General features: G+C 45.6%; 1 protein-coding gene across 4 annotated transcripts in view; it reads left to right on the top strand.

Annotated features, from left to right (window-relative positions):
* Positions 1–17,212, top strand: part of XYLT1 (xylosyltransferase 1) — a 208,627-nt gene that overhangs the window by 98,361 nt on the left and 93,054 nt on the right. For all 4 annotated transcript variants that reach the window (XM_065030707.1, XM_065030704.1, XM_065030705.1 and 1 more), the window contains one exon: positions 5,021–5,546. In XM_065030707.1, the coding sequence (XP_064886779.1) occupies positions 5,054–5,546 (493 nt within the window). In that variant the 5' untranslated portion in view covers positions 5,021–5,053. The remainder of the gene's footprint in view (positions 1–5,020; positions 5,547–17,212) is intronic.

Here is a 17,212-nt window from a genome sequence, read left to right as displayed (position 1 = left end):
GACCCATGGGGGTGTCCCATGGCAGGTGCCCCGTGTCCCTGTCCCCACGTGGCGCTCTGGACTGCCGGAGAAGCGCACGTAGGATCACATGGAGAGGGAACGTTTTGCCAGGAGCGCGGTGGAAGCACAGTTGAAATAACGTGCTCTTGGGGGGCATGGGTCGAGTTGGAGACCTGTAATATTGGGTAATGTGTATAGGGCAGCCTCCCGGCTGAGCTGCCTTTGGGTAAAGTGAATTACTCTATTGCTATGATTTCCATAATAATTTTTGGTGTGTTCTGTGGATGAGATTAAGTCTGTACAACAACAGAAAATAGCAGTGTCAGGTGTTGGTTTGAAAATACTGCTTTCATCTTTGTCTGCAGATACACACAGGCTATATTTATAGCCTTTCTGCTTCTAATTTGGTTGGGGTATAACCTTCCATTTTTTCAGTGTATTTATGTGATTTGCAAGCACAAAGAGAGATAAGAAGGTGCTGCTAATGAATAGCTAGACAAAAGTTGAAAATGATCATGTTTGAAACAGCAAACCTGCTGATGTACATCCCGTGGTGCTGTCAGAACCAGGAACGCCTGGTTTCGAGATCATCCCTCTCTGGGATTGCTTTGTTCTGATTTCAATGTCTCAGACATGCGTGGCAGATAAATTCTGCAATTAATCCAGCACTGTAATAAATAAATAACTGAGAGCAAGTAAAACCCATTGTCCGGTAGCCAGCTGAAGACCAGATGTGCTACTTTTGGTCGTACCCCTGAACTTCACAAATGAACAGGAGCTATTGGTTTCAGTTGGGAGCGCTGAGCTTCGCTTCCCCTGCACTGCACGTGTGTACGTTCTGCTGCCACGCGTGGATCCTGTCTTGAGATCATTAGGCTGTAAAAATCACGCTCGGCTTTGGTGAAAGTTACTGTGAGAGAAGAATGCAGGTTAAAGGTGGATGGAGATTTCTGGTTTTGTGGCGTTTAACGTTTGCATCGACAGGTGTGGGATCGCGTGCGGCTGGAATTTGACTTTCCAACTGCAGTATTTATTACACATCCTTATCTTTCAACATATATCCATAGCTCTGGGTTGGTACAGTTGTTCTACAGACAGTGCTTTATTTTTAGTCCTTGCTCCTCCCAGAGCGGCGTCCCTGCAGACACCGAGTGTCCTCCGTGACGGGAGGTTTTGTGGCGTTTGCTGTCCCCGCGGGCAGGGAGCAGTTACAGCCAGGCTTGGGTTTGTGTCTGCCTTTGAAGCATTGAAAATTCGTTGGTCTCTTAAAATTCCAGCATGTAGACTTGGAAAAGCATTTCCCAGAGGGGCGCAGAGCACTCGAAGGAGGAAAACAGTTTAAAGAGGTGAACCTTATACCAGTAAATCTGCTGTTTATTTTGCTTTTTCTTCTCCTGAGGTTTCATCAGAGCTTTCTACCGCCCTCTGCTCGCTCTGCTCAGACACCCGGATCTGCGGCCTCTGCCGCTCCCAGTCCCGGTCCTGGTCCTGGTCCCCGGGAGCTGCGCAGGGGTGGGAATGTGGAGACTGACAATCCCGACTGGAACATCCCATCAGCATCATGTCAGATGCCGTTTGAAACAGAATTGGGCATGAACCTCGTCCCTGGAGCTGCAGAGGGGCTGGAAGGGCTGGGACAGGGCGTGTGCCCGTGGCTCTGGCTCGGGTCGGTGTCTTGTTTGTGGGTATTGAGAATTACCACGAAAAACCAATGCCAGTGAGCGTCTCCTCTCCCTTTCTTTCCCCTTCATCAACATGCCATTTGCTGTACAGAGAAGGATTTAGTACTTTTTTTAGCTTAAAGAGAAAAATCGTTGAGCAGGAGTTAGACTGCGAGAGGGAATGTTGCCAAGATACACAGAAATATCCTGTCGCAGAGTCGCCTTTAGAGACATTAGAAAGAGTTTAATAGAGAAGATAGATATTTTTTCCCCATTGTTGCAGTTAGGTAATTTGGCCCTAAGTTGCAGCATGGTGAAATTCTCCATATACAGATGAAAAGTGCTTCAAACTGTATTAACAATGAAAACTAACGATAGGGGTGCTTTGTGCTCCTGTGGTGTCCCTGTAGCTCCGTGTGCCACTGAAATGCAATAAATAAATTTCACATTTGCTCTTTTATCGTTTTCTTCTTATTTCACTACTTAACCTGATGAAGATAAAGGACTGCTTCTAAAGAACAGCTCAGGCTGTGTTTGGGATATAAAATTTATATTAATGGCATTAATAGCATCTTAGATGCCTCTTGTTCCATATAACTGGGAGATAAAACAGTTGAAAGAAACAAGGGAAAGCCCTGGGGGACCTGCTGTGTTTCATTTAGTTATTCTCATTTAGTTATTCTCATTCATCCATCCAGATATCTGCACGTCCAGCCATATATATATATGTGTGTGTATATATATATACATATACACACATATATATATATGTGCACAAGAGTGCAGGGCATCTTGCATTTTGTTATTTGATGAGGAAAAAAGGTGAATTCCAACACCAGCTTAGATGAAATGTGACAGCACAATAATTAAAGTTTCTGAGCTATGACACATCTATAAATCCAAGCTCCAAGTGCATGAAAATAAAGCAAATAAAAATATCCAAGTGGCATAACTAAGCTGAGGTTTTGGAGTCGGCTGAACAGCAAAGGGAACATGAGAACTCTCAAACGTCTGAGGTCTTAGAGCAGCGGCACCTCAGTGGAGTTGTCTTGGGTATGACATTAAGCTTTACATTTGTTTTGCTCTATCTGCTGTTTGCTGCTGGGTTTGGAGTGGTCTCTTTCTTTGAAATACATTAGAGATATAGGCTGGTGAAGGAATCTGGGCTCTGAAAACAGTGGGGTTTTTTACTTTGGTCATTCACGGGAATGAGGGCTGGCTTGAAACTATTTTTTCTTCTTTTGTTTTGTTTTCTCTTTGGTGTCCAGAGAAGGGAACGGAGCTGGTGAGGGGCTGGAGCACAAGTGTGATGGAGCGGCTGAGGGACCTGGGGGGTTCAGCTGGAGAACAGGAGCTGAGGGGAGACCTTCTGATCTCTGAACTGCCTGAAAGGAGCTTGGAGCCAGGGGGGTCGGGCTCTGCTCCCCAGGAACAAGCACCAGGAGCAGAGGAAACGGCCTCAAGTTGCGCCAGGGGAGGTTGAGGTTGGATGTGGGGAACAATTTCTTCCCCAAAGGGCTGTGGGGCATTGGAACAGGCTGCCCAGGGCAGTGCTGGAGTCAGCATCCCTGGAGGGCTGGACAGACGGACATGAGGTTCTCAGGACACGGGGCAGTGCTGGAGTTGGTAGCGTTGGGTTAACAGTTGGAGTCAATGTTCTCAGATGTCTTTTCCAACCAAAATGATTCTATGATTCTATGAAAAATGCTATTCTTTTTTATTCTCAAAGGAAAAAGACAGAATTTGATTTAATGTGTGCCCTTGACAATTAGAAAGACAATTTTTTTAAAAACATATATTCTCTCTAAACTAGAAATATTTTGTTTGAAAAACCTTTGGGGTTTGGTTTGTGTGTTTCCATGTTTTTTTTTTTGGTATATTTTTTGTGTGCATGTTCATATATATATGTATATAAACCTTCACATTCCTCTGAGTCTGATAGCTAAAGCTACTTGTGAGCTGGAGATATTCATGGAGAGAGAAACACTTCAGTCACTCACAAAACCACATCTTCTAATGAACAAACGATTCAAACGTTGCTCATTGCTGAGCTGCAGAGGTCAAAGTGATCCTGGCCTTGGATAAACCATTATCTCCCTGTCCTTCCTCTACAGAACCTGACTGTTCGATAATTCCTTGCAGAAGAGGTGTAAGAAACAATTAGCTAACGCTGGTAAAATGTTTTGAAGACGAGCAGTAGTTGGTGGTGCTGAGAGGAGCTCCCATCAGTGGGTGTTACGGCCACTGTCTCTCCCAGCCTCTGATTGCTGCTTGGTAGATCTTGCACTTGGGGAAAGAAAACAGAACAGACTCAAAAAGTCTATCAATATTTATACTCCTGTCTTCAGGTATTTCAGTAACAATTCCCCGTTGATTTCATCTCCTGTTGAGATATTTCCTGTTCTGCGGGTCTAACACTTGTGCCCCCTGCGGGCTGGGAGCCACTGTGGCCATCTGATATGTTCCCATTTGATAGTCATACACACGTAGAAATGCCTCTCGGTTTTGTTCTAGTCTGTCACATCTTTTCTAGAGCAGGTTGCCGTGTTCTCTGTCATCTCTAGGATCCCTGGAATCATCCTTGTTTTCCCTTGGTGTTGTAAACTTGTTGTTGATGGGTTGGGACAAGTTCCCGTGGTAAGAGGTGGAGATCGTGAAGCAAAGCGTTATTCTGCATCAGACAAGTACTTCACGTGGTCAGTTCTTTTCCTTTATGTGATATATTTTACATGTTGCAATGTCGTGATCTGTGTGTTTATCAATGTGTGCCCAGCGTGCAACAGAGGAACATGGTGCTCAAGAGCCGAGCCCAGGGAAATGCTCCTCCCAGGGTTTATTGTGAAGAAATTAGAAAATATATATATTAGCAAGTATTTGATTTGTAGCAGAGTGACTTTACTGAAAGCAATCTCAAGCTATAAAGTCGCATGGTGGTTTCTGCAGATGACCAGCAGTCCCTGGGATCCCAGACTGCGGTTACCGACACGAGGAGTGCAGGAAAGCATTGAACCAGCTGCTCGCGCTCCACTGAACCCCGTGTCTGTTTCGCCGTTGGCTTTTAATGGTGCCAGGGTGGTGTCTCTGGTTGATAATTGCTCACAAACCTGTGTAAAACCTCCTGGCTCCATCTGAGCTGGGGCTGAACGTGGCTGGGTGATGGGGGGATGCAGGGCTGGCTGCACTGACCTGGCAGCTCAGGCACCTCTCAGCTCCGTCTTTCTGTTGTGAACCCTCATATGGGGATTTTTTGCAGTGTGTTGGATTGTAATTGATTTATGTTTTCATGTAAGAAATGCTTGTACTGCACGGGACGTGACTGTTTTTAGTAAGACGAGTATAATTTTTCTCCCCATTTATAGGATGGCTATTTTTCCCACCGACCGAAAGAGAAAATGCGAACGGACAGCAATAATGAAAATTCAGTCCCCAAGGACTTTGAAAATATTGATAACAGTAACTTTGCTCCCAGGACTCAGAGGCAAAAACACCAGTCTGAGCTGGTGAAAAAACCCCTTAGCAAGCAAAAAGAGCACTTGAGAAAGAAACTGGAAGAGGAGAAGATGAAGGAGAACGTGGTGCTGGGCAAGAATTCCAATGAGGTGGTGCAGTTCAGCGATCACCCGGGCAAAAACAGCAGCAACAACAACAATTTGAAAGAGATTCACAGGTCTCCCAGGCAGCATCACTTAAAAAGAAGTGGAAACAGCTCCCCTGAAGTGAGGTCCGAGCAGCCCCCGAAGTGCGAGGTGACGGGCAAAGAGGCCATCTCAGCCATGTCCCGGGCCAAGTCCAAGCAGTGCCGGCAGGAGATCGCCGACGTCTATTGTCAGCACAAGCACGGGAAGCTGATGCCAGAGAAGGTGACGCGCTTCTGTACGCTGGAGGGTAAGTTGGTAGAAGGTGAAGGAGAAATAACACGGTTCTGTCGAGGGAAGGATTCTGGATAATTGAAATGGCCTTCTGATTACAAAAAATGCCTTTATTGCATGAATGTGTAATGTGCTTAGGCTGTGAAAACGAGGGAGGGTTTGAGGATGTTTTGAACGTGGAGTCATGTGGATGTCACAAGATCCTTGGTAGATTCCTATAGGATTTCTTCTCACTTCCGCCAAATTTTTATTACACTACGTGATCTGACTGTTCAGCTACTACTCCTGTTCCTTTTAATTCTTAATCTACAGACACAGAGAAGCAAAGTTGAAGTTTTGTTATTCTGTACAGGAGCCACGTGCTTTTTGGGGATCAGGGAACAGCCATGGTGGATTGTGGTGCGTTTCAGCTGGTAAAGGAATGCCATTGCTGTTGAGGCCATATGGCCATTTCTCTGGCACAGTGGACTCGTAGCTAATCACCAGGACCGCTAAGCATTTTCATAACCCAGAAAATTATCAGAAGTATAATAAAAATAAAAAATCCAAAAACATAGCAAAAACTTTGATTTTGTGGCTCACTTCTATTTTTAATGTTCTTCAATCAGCAAAACTAATACCCAGAATCAGTGTTGTGGAGAGTCAGTAACCTCTGCCAGCCTAAGCCCAGCTCTGGTTTGGTGCTCTGGTTCCCCGTGCGGTCAGACACACGGGCGTCTCCGCTTGCTGTCGGTTTGCATGTGCGAGCTGACCCGCTGCTGCTTTTCTAGAACAGTGCTTCACGCACTACCATTCATTTACATGTAAGCTTCCCTAGCAGTGGAGTGCTTTTATTTTTAGTTCTTATAAAAAAGCATTGATGAGTTGATCAAAGTAGGTATTGATCAGCGCCCAGCTTTATCCAGCAGCGCCAAGTCCTCAGCCCGTCATTGGCACTTCAGCCTGTACGTCTGAGGATGTGCCCATGTCTTTATCCGAGCTGAAAGTGCAGAGGGACTTTCACAAACAAGAGAACTGGTCTTGCTTCAAGGTGGTAGAGTAAACGTGGTGAGCCATGGAGACCAGGGGATGATTAGTTTCTTTAATTAGGAATATTTAGGTACATCCTCCAACCCCCACGGCTTACCTGTTTATTGCACCATCAGTGCAGTAGGTGGTTTCAGGGTGGGGAGAGGAGGATCCGTGTTGCTGTGGCATAAATTAGGAGGCTGAATTCTCTGCATGGACAGTGGTAAAAAGGAGGTGCCCCAGAAGATGTTTCCAAACGAGCTTCTCTCTGTAATAGGAAGCTGAGGCTTTTAATTCAGATGTTACATTACTACCAGGATAAATGGTGTGTGTACCCCATTTCCCACCCCAGTGCATCTGTGACTGTTATGTTTTGGTTTTTTTACCATGTCTCTTTTGGTGTTTTTTCTCTCTCTCTTATCATGGTGATACTCAAAATCATTAAGCTGGGTGAGGAAACATCAGAGATAAAGATGGAGCAGGCAGAAGAGTTGGTGCTCAGTGGGAAGCAGGGAGAGGGACAGCAAGGGCAGCACAAGCTGAAGGGAAGATAAAAGGACCAGAGAGAGGTGAGAATTGAGCAAAAGCAAACATCAGCGGCAGGCCGAGCACCAGCGAGTGCCCCAGGGGCTGGGGTCCCACTGGTGAATCCTCTGCAATGAGCACATCCTTGGTGTCAAGGATGGAGCCAGGCTCTTCTCGGTGACAACCAGTGGTAGGACAAGGGGCAGTGGGTTCAAACTGGAACACAGGAGGTTCCACTTAAAGATGAGAAGAAACTTGTTGGGGGTGAGGGTGGCAGAGCCTGGCCCAGGCTGCCCAGGGAGGTTGTGGAGTCTCCTTCTGTGCAGACATTCCAACCCGCCTGGACACCTTCCTGTGTAACCTCATCTGGGTGTTCCTGCTCCATGGGGGGATTGCACTGGATGAGCTTTCCAGGTCCCTTCCAACCCCTGACATTCTGGGATTCTGTGATTCCCTCTTCTCTAGTGACAGGAGAAGCAGCTCTGGTCTGTGAGAATGCTGGTGGAGATCAGCACCTTGCAGACACTGTCCTACACTTTTTGGGATCGAGGACATATCTTAGTAATGCCATCAATACATTGTGTAGGGTAAATCCGTCACCTGTACAAATACACAAGCAATATCCTCGAGAGAGCTGGAGGCTCTATTGCCATTAGTGTGCAGTTTTGCACACACCTCTGATCCCATCCCTTCCCCATAATATGTCTCCCAGAGATGCAGGGTGGCTTTCCAAAAGTTCTGCACAACTACTGTTCTTAAAAACAGGCTTCTCGAGAAACATTTATTGCTTCTTTTTTGAATACAGTATTTATCTCATGCCCTGCAGTCAGGATAATTGTGTGTTCTTAGAACCAAAAGCAGTGTCACCTTTTACACGTGGAGCCTTTCAGCATGTGTGTACATTGCACATTGGTATAAATGCTTCCTTTGTAATAAAACGTATTACAAGAAAACTGGGAGCTGCAAACAGGACTAGAGAAATGGAGAAGTTGTCCAAAGATGGTTTTATTGTAAAATACATGTGAATTTAGTAATGAGGTGTGGATATATACCACATTAAAAAATTAAGTGTGAAAAGACTGTGGCTACAGCTTTTAGGTTTGCAGTGCTGGAGTTTCGTTTAGATTTTTATTTTAGGCAGCAAAGCTTGTTTAAAAAGAATAATTGAGGGATGTGTTAACTTAGCCAGATGGATCCTTGCAGAAAACGTTGACTTTTCTTTGCCTCGAGGTTATTCCTCCTGCCCATGCTGACAGCTGAAGTTAACCACTTCAGCAGCCAGATTTCCTTGGCAGAAAATGTGAACATGCTGTGTTACACACAGAGCAGACCTGGGAGCTTTGCTGAGGGGCAGGGACAAAGCAGCATATGGAATGGGACACGAGTTGCTTATGCAGGAGGTGCCAGTGCACAAGCAGATTGGGACATGGTGCACGTGGAGGAGTCACTGCTCAAATGTCTGAATATAGGGCTACCAAGACAGAGACAAGTAGGAACCCCAAAACTGAAGCTACCTTACGTATATATACACCTTGATAGGTCCCTTAAATTTTACAACCCCGTTAAAGATCTGTTGCCTGAGTTTAAGCGTGTTGTGTTCTCAGGTCTCCCCCCACCACTGCAGAACATCAGCCCTGCTGTTGGTCACTCCCAGACTGGCTCCAGCCCTCACCAAAGGTGTCTTAGCAGCTACGGAGGGAGGCCCTTAGAAGATGTTTGGCTTGGTTGGGGAGATGTTTGTGAAGCATTGGCCATCAGCTTCTGAGTATATACGACACTCCATAGTCAGGATGACTGGTACGGGGAGGTCTGAGTAGAGGTCTTGGCACTTTCTGCATCTAAAAAGCTGTTTGCTAGCTAAAGTCAGACATCCAGGGACTGAGTCTGTGTATCCAGTGTGTGAGTGCTAGTCCCTTCAGTTTGGTTTAAAGAAAGGTTTCCTGTCTGTTTTCAGCAGAGCTGTGAAATATAAATATTTATGCATTGGAGCGGTACATTTATCCATTATCCCAACGTATAAACGTGTTCCCAGTGCTGTGGTTCCCATTGAGATGTCATCCAGCATTTCATCCCCTTGGATCCTGTCTCAGCTGATCAAAACCACGAAGCTGCCAAGTGTAGCCGTCAGTCACGGACAGGGCTCCATCAGCTGGGTTTTCACTGGTGTTAAGTGATACATTCACTTGAGTGGTTATCAATGGGAACAGGATCTTACAAGCTGTTGCTTTTTTAAGTATTTCATTGTTTCCAAAGGCAACAGGCAAAAGAAGTCAAATATAACTATCTTCAGTGCATAAAAGAAAGAATTATTAAAACCAAGAGCATCATGTCCACTGCCTGTTAGCCATGCAAGTGTTATTTCCTGATAACCAGAGGACACGGGCTGCAGTCGCTCTGAGGCCGCTGCACAGACAACGCTGCTGACGCTGCTCACCGGGACATGGCAACTTCAGCACTCGCCAACTTGCAGAGCCCGTGAGCTGGTGTTTGCCAGCAAGCTGGGCCTGGAAACAGGGCACAGATGCTGTGGAACAGGGGATTGGTGTCAAGGGCTTCTGGGGTAGCCTTGTCCAAAGTCGTGGCTGAGATCAGGGCAAGTGGCAGCTTGCAGGTCACTCAAAGGGGAATGTCTGGAGTTGGTACAAGAGTGTTTTGAGGTGAGATGCAGTCAGGCAAGGTAAGAGAGGGAAAGTTGGTCCAGCACAAGGCTGGATGAGGAAAGGGCAACTTGAGTCCTTTGCAGGTTGGGGAGAGGATACAGGGGACGTCCTTTGGGGGAGTTTGTGTCTTCTCAGGAGATGTGATGTGGAGAACATCAACTTGTGGACAGCGTGGCATTTTGTCTCCTTGCTGGGGCCATCTCCAACCTGGTCCTGTACAGGCCAGACTGGAGACGCTGGTTCTGCTGGTGTACCAGACTCCCTTATGCTCACCAAAACTGTTGGTGGACCTGGACCGGCTGCCTCCCTTCCTTGTCCACCATCATACGTGGCCTTTCTCTCGTACAGATGTACTGGAAAGAAGCAGAAGCTTCAGTGACAATCCTTGGCTTCACGCTGTGCCTAGGCAAACTCTTATTGACAAAGCACAATTGACCCAAAGTATGCCATGTTTTCCCCTGCAGAATCCCATGTTCCTGTGGGCAGGAGCACAGTTAAGGATGGCCACAGTGACCCTGACTGCTGAGATTGCTGCCCAGATTGCTGGGCAGCAATGCGATTACACAACTCCGCATTCCGACATGCGTATTAAAATTGTATCTCCTACTTGCAGTCTTCCTTCTGCGATGAAAAAAGCCCAGCTTGGGACCCAGCAGCTGGATCCAGGCCCTGAAATCTCTGCTTTTCACTCCCCCGTGGATGACAGTAGTTGGTATCTCTGAATCCCTGGGTTCACTGGGTATCCAGCCCAGTTGTTGGCACCAAGTCCATCAGTCACAGTGCTGAGTGGTATCTGCATCAGCCCTCTCCCGGGCCAGCTTCTCCAGGCTGCTGGAGCCCCACGGGAGACTCTGGCCTAATCATAGTCATTAATTACCCAACTGGGTTCTGCTTGACCCTGATCTGTAGCCCTAGATAGACCAAAAGTATGTAACACTTTTTTGGGGGAGTGTTTTCTAACATGTAGTTCTGGCAAAAGTCCCTGGGAAAGCAGGGAGTCTCAAGTGAGCCAGATTTATTTCCCCTTGGCTCTTCTGTTGTCTTAGTTTATAAATCAAACAGATTTTCTCCCACCTTCATCCCTGTGGGGTAAACCCAACTCATAAATAAAGCAGAAAAATAATCAAGCTACCCTCATGCCACATCATTCGGCAGCACTGGAAGAGTTATTTACAGATTAGACCGTTTTCTCCCTGGTTGCTTATTGATAATGCTGATCTAGCACTTTGAAACAAGAGATTTCAGTTTCTTACAGGCTGCTGAGAAGAAAACTTTCTATTTCATTTGGGAAATACAACCTTCTTCGGTTTTAAAACGGAGAGAAGAGGGCTCTGTTGACCACGTAATATGCACAGGCAATAGAAATCTGCATGTCTATAGTGTTTTTATCTGATTGCTTCAAAGCGGTTGAGAGAAGGAGGCGTGATTTGCAGAAAGGGAGAAGATAACCTACTAAGATGCCAAATATTTACAGGGTGCAGCAGAGCAGTTCTTCAAGGGATGGGAACGATAGCATCCTCTGTATGATTATAAAAGAATGGGAGCTGTAACTAAGCAAATACAGAATTTCATCTGCTCAATATGCACGTGTAGGTGCACAGTGACACGTAACCGTATGGCTTTATTTCTTTTTTGCCAATGCATTTTTGGACTCACTGGGTTTGATCTAAAGGTTATTGAACCCCATATTTGTCTTTTTCTCCTGGTTCCAGGGTTCCTGATGATATTGGCTGCGGCTGCTTTTCTGTACATTAATCTGTTGTGTGGCAAAATGACTGTGGTGAGCTGTACACGGTTAAGGAGCGTGTAAGAGCCACTGCATGTGCAGCCCAGACAGCATTTTAATTTGCTGCACCACAGATGACTCCAGTTGGAATAAATTTACTGTGAGTAGACTAATTGCGAAATAACCCTAATTGAATAGTTATCAGCAAACAACATCCTGTGGAACAAAACTGCTTACAATTAATAGCATTTAAGCCATATGCTGGTATTCTGTAGAACACTAAGATGTAATTACACTGTGTACAGAGATTGTGCTCTGTGCTGGAAACCGTGTTTCCAGCACTTCTTTCATTATAAAGGGTTGTTTCAAGATTCAGTACTCGCGTTTTAGGCAAAATGAGTTTATGAAATAAGTGGTGTGTCTCTCCTCTCCCATTGCATGTGTAAAGCAAAACCAACTTGAATGATGATCCTCAGAAAGTGGATCTGTCTGGGGTCAGAAACTGGACGTGTTTCTTTGCAGAAGGAAGATCTCTGTGCATTGTAAGGGAGCTGGAATTGCTCAGAATGTCCTTTTGGATCCCGAAACAAGGTGCCATTGTCCTGCCGCCTCCCTGCACAGCTGGGAACAGCTGCAGAGCAGAGGATGGGAGATGGGTGATCCCAGGGATGTTGTGGAGCTGGGGGGTTCTTCTCCCCAAATCAGGCTGCTAGGAGCACAGGCTGGCTCTGCCACTGCGCTCTGGCGTGGGTTTAGAACAAATCCGGAGAGGGGAAAACTGTGCTGGGCGTCTGTGCCAATTAATCATTTCATTTAGCTACAGACAATTCTCGTCTAGATCATCTGCAAGTTTAGAAGTGGGAGGATGAAACCAGACTGATGTTCCCCTGTTTTTTCACGTGGTGCTGCTGTCTGGTCACGTTTCCCCCGTCAGCCCTGTCTGGTCACCTGTGGGTCTGCAGAGCCGGACCGGGCGGGTCGGGCTTGCAGAAAAACATCTTGACAAACGGCATCTCGAGGAGATGCCGAGAGCAGCGCAAGGAATGGGGGCACCAGGGCTGGGAAATTTATGGTCAGTAGCCTAGTTGTCACCAAGCCTCTGTTTGGGAAAATGATATAGCTTTATGGAGCATTAAATGGGGAGCGTGGGAGAGGATAATGGCTGAGAACGTCCATGTGCAAACCTCCTGGGGAGGGAGAGCAAGGGCAGCAGGAGCTATGGGGATATTTTAATAAAGATTATCGAGTATGTACAGGGATGAAAGAAAAGTACTGCGGTGATTGCTAATGCTTCTCAGCGATCCTGAAACGTGCACAGTGTGGCGGGGGGGACTCAATACTGCGGCTGGAGAAAATAGTTGGTACAATGGTATGAGCTGCTCGGGTTGGGAAGGAAGACAATGCGGGGAAACAACACCAACCGCAAAGCAAACCTGCCAAACCCAACGTCCCCCTGTGTTTGGTTTTAGTATAAAATAGGTGTTGGTCCTCCAGAGTAGACTCATGAACAGTGATTTTAGTGTACAGACCTTTAAGAGGAAGCATCTCTTATTCATATTCAATGCTAAGCGAGCAGCTGTGTAATGTAAATGCACAGTAGTACTGGACTGGAGGTAAGGTTGCACAAGCAGCCTTAATGTTACATTCTTTCTTAATTTGACTTTACAACTGTAACAAAACTATGTTAGAGAGTCGTTGTTAGGTATTAATTGTAAGCAGGCAACAGTAACTTTCAGATTTGTTTTTTGGTTTAGGCCTAAAACGTCACCAAGGACACGAGGAGATCAGTGGGGCTGACCTGATAGAAATCGAGCTCTGCTGTTGTAACCGTGTCACCTCTCCACGTACTGTCACCTAGCGCGGTAACCCCGTGTTTTCACAGGAATCCACGCCTGATGGACGGTTGTTCTGAGCATGGGCAAGTGTCGTGTCCCGGAAATCCCACACCAGCGGCTGCCACAGTTTGATTTGAAGTCAGTGGCACTGACTGTATTTTAAAATAATTGGAGGGACAAGTCTTGACATTTAATTTCCTCCTCCTGAGCTGGAGCAAATAATTTTCCTCCTTTGTGGCTTCTTGAAACAGATGCCTTAACTATTTGCAGTTTGTTACAGGATTAAGTGTATAGATAAAGAGAATGCACCCCTTTTCAGGCAGGTTTTTGAAAGGGTACATTTATTTGATGTATTTCAGGACGTATTGGGCTTTATGAGCCCAGTGGCTGTTTTGTAATGTCTTTCCTTGGAAATGAGGAAGAGTTGTTTAAGGGGTCTACTCTGAATTAAAATGCCAACAGTCTAGGCATGAAGCCAATCTTACAGGGCATTAACGCCCTTTTAAGATTCCAGACCATAATTTAGTTGTTTCTGTTGCAAATATTTCTTATGCAGAAGGGAGTTTTAAAACATAGGTCTTTTTTCTCCCTGGATAATCATGACTTCTATAGAAAAAGTGAATGACAAGAATCTGAAGCTGAGCAACCTTGGAAAAGATTTTGAAATTGCTCAATGTATATTTACTCTCCCAAATAAATGCTTGTCTTTGATAGTTCGAGAGCTTTGGAAGTGAATAGCCCTGATTCGCTGCTCTCACTAGTTTACTATCCATGGTATGTCACTGATTTATCATCTGTCTGTGTCAAAGAAGTTATTCCTGACTGTCACCTTTGTATAGAAAAACAGAGTCCTCCCGGCTCCCAGGATCTACCGCTGTCACCATCGGGCTTTGTTTAATGCACATTAGACTCTGAAGTATTCTATTTAGAGTTGAACTCTAAAATAAGATGTTGTTTTAAAGTCCTGGCCCTACTGAAAGGTCCATGGCAAAAGTCCATCATTTTCCTGCTGTAGTTTTCTCATCAGTCTCCAGGGAAGCCAAGGAATTTTCAGTCCCTTCTCCTAGAGCTCGCTGGAGCTGGATCGTCACTACCACCTCTTGTGTTTGGTCAGTGGACATCACTGTAAGAATGGTGGGAGATTTAAGCCAAAAACCAGAATCATATGGCTGGAAAATCGTTATCTATTAATCCTAACTGTGGTTTCTTGAAAAGAATTTGAATAGTGATTGTGTGTGCTTTCAAATTGTGAAATTTGTAGGATTTGTTCTGCAGGACTCAGTCACTTGTTCCCTTTTAAAACAATCGCTCCGTGTTGCTGTTCCGATGGTAAAACACAGCTGGCTATGGATGGTGGTGCCAGGAGAGCATTGACCCCACTGCAGTGGCCGTGTTCCCCTGCCGCACACCTCGTGTTTCACCGCTACAACCTTTCTGGACGTCCAAAGTTGTGAAGAAAGGTCCTTCTGCCTCCTGAGGATGTGCTCGGTCTGGGCTGAGTGCAGGTGCGTTTCGGATGTCCGTGGGTGGGATGCATTAACCTTGATGAGCATCCAAGGGCTGGTTCAGACTTGGGCTCAGTTTTCCTGTTCGCCGTTCCTGTGTGCACACACGGGCTGTGTCTTGGGGTGGCCGCGTTGCTCTCCACAAGCAGCAAAATTCAACCAAAAACTTCACACATTTTTATTAGCAGCAGTATGGATGCTGCCTGTGAGTTATGGCAGGAGTTTGGAAGAAAAAAGGCTGTGTCCTCATGAATCAAAGGCTTTTATTTAGACACTTATTCTCTTCCCTTGCATCATTCTGTGAGGAGTCACTGCTGTGGCAAGTGCGGGTTCTTGCAGGACACCCTTCTGACCTCTGTCATGCTTTGGGCCCAGCTTTGTGGGTTTGAACATAAAATCTTTAAGACACCATGAAGATATCACTTCATCTTTGCGTGGATCAGCTTGAAGCAGCTTGTGTACAGAGCTCGTGTCCCCCTTCCTTGCCGATTCCTCCAGCTTGCGTTTGCTTACTTTAATGAGCGGTTGTCCTTGAGGCGTGATAGTCTGTAACGGTGTAGGTCTTGTCAGGGGGTGCCACAAAAATACGCTGTCTGGTGAAAGGATCTTCTTCTACAAATCTCCTTGGAAACCTCGCCACTCAGCTGAAGTTCAAGGCAGCCCTCCGTGTAACTAGAATATAATTGCTTGCATCATTCTCTTTGTTGGAAGACGATTGCTTCTCTTTCATGGCGACTTTCTTGCCCAAACTAACGGTGAAATGTGTGTTGATGTCTTGATCAATTTGTATAACTCATTAAAAGTTGCAAGGGAGACACTTTGCTGGTGAGAATGCCCCTTTGGTTGTGACCAGCTGTGAATGGTGGCCCAAGCAGTCCCGCTGCTTACTCACCTGTATTTTTAATTGGTAATTAAGGTCTCCAGCCAGGCAGTGGGTGTTATTGTGCAGCCAAGTGTTTTAAACCGTGGGACTTTGGGGCTGAAACCTTCTGTGTATGCGGGGTGTTACGGTGCTGCGTAGTACTGTCGAGGCTGACAATAGCATGACTAAACAAAACCAAATGTTTTCATACACTCCATCTATTTGTGGGCTGTGATTCATTCTGGGCGATTTACTGAATAGTAGGGAGGAAAAGGGAATTTGAAAAGAGGAATTTACTGCAGTGTGTGTTTACCCGTTTGTACTTTCTCTTTTGCGTCGGACCCAGATGTAGGTGCTCTGCAAGAATTTCACCGATATTCCTGTACATCTGTGAACAGGTTTGAGGATCTATCCCAAAGTCACGTTCTTTGGTCAATTAGTCAGAAGCCTTGTGAGGAATTGACTCCTTTAGGGATGGGAAGACTGACCAGAGCACACAAATGGTGACAAGAGCTGTGGCCGAGGTTCATTGGCGATGGAGCTACCGAGATGAGTTGTGAATGAGACTTGTGAGTAAGGCTACACAGAGCTGCTTTTTGTAAATAATACTGCTGTTTTCTGCCAGGAGGTGAAGACAAACCCAGGCTTCCATGATATTAAAATTGGGCTTTGCATTTAATATCTATTTATATCTAATATATATTTAACGTAGTGCGATGTATATTGCACTAGCTTTGATGACCTCACTTAAATGATGCCTTATTTCAGTAACTTTATTTAGTGACGTTTCTCAGTGCACCTTAAAATGTCTCCTTGCCGTTCTATCTCCATAAGTTTAAGATCACCAAGGAAAAATAAGACCATTTTGATCCTACAGGAGCAAGGAAACATCAAGAAAAGAGGCATTCAAGGCTGGGGATTCTTGTTGTGCCAGTCAATGGAAGCGTATGGCCCAAAGGAAAGCATGTCCATCCGGTATTTCGGGAATAAGAACAGTGTTATGGCAGTTCTGATTAATGCTCTACCAGCACATCCCTGCCAAGCAAATGGGAAAATCACTTGTGTCAGGCTCCTGAGGAATGCTGCAACACTTCAGACAGCTCTGCCATGGGTCCGCTGCTCAGCAAAAAGGAAACCTCCTCAAAACCATCCACTTCTGGGTCTTAATGAGAAATCCCATTAGACGTAGCTCCATCCCTTAGAATGAAAAGGCTGCAGTTAACACACAAGTTCACATGTTTAGATTTCCCTTGATAATTTCTGGCCATTTGTAGGCATCATTTGCCAGACGTGCAGACAGGATGACGTTTTTATTTTTCTTGATGGTCGCTTTCAGTTGCTACAGCCGGGAAAAAATTAGGAAAGAGATGAGAGTGATATTAGAGAGCCCCAATGCAGACTTGAAATGGCTCAGAGAGTGATACTGGAATCCATCCAAGCAGAAGGTTCGTTTAGAAGGAGTTTAAAAAAAGATTCTCTGTTGTCTTGTTGCTGTTGATGAAAGAATATTCTTCAAAGTCTGTTTATTGTATTATCACCTGAGGATGTGATTAGAGAGCTC

This window comes from Columba livia, chromosome 15 (genome assembly GCF_036013475.1).
Source record: "Columba livia isolate bColLiv1 breed racing homer chromosome 15, bColLiv1.pat.W.v2, whole genome shotgun sequence".
In the NCBI taxonomy this organism is placed as follows: Eukaryota; Metazoa; Chordata; class Aves; order Columbiformes; family Columbidae; genus Columba; species Columba livia.
The sequence above is the reverse complement of the archived record's forward strand: the minus strand, read 5'-3'. Positions and strand labels throughout refer to the sequence as shown.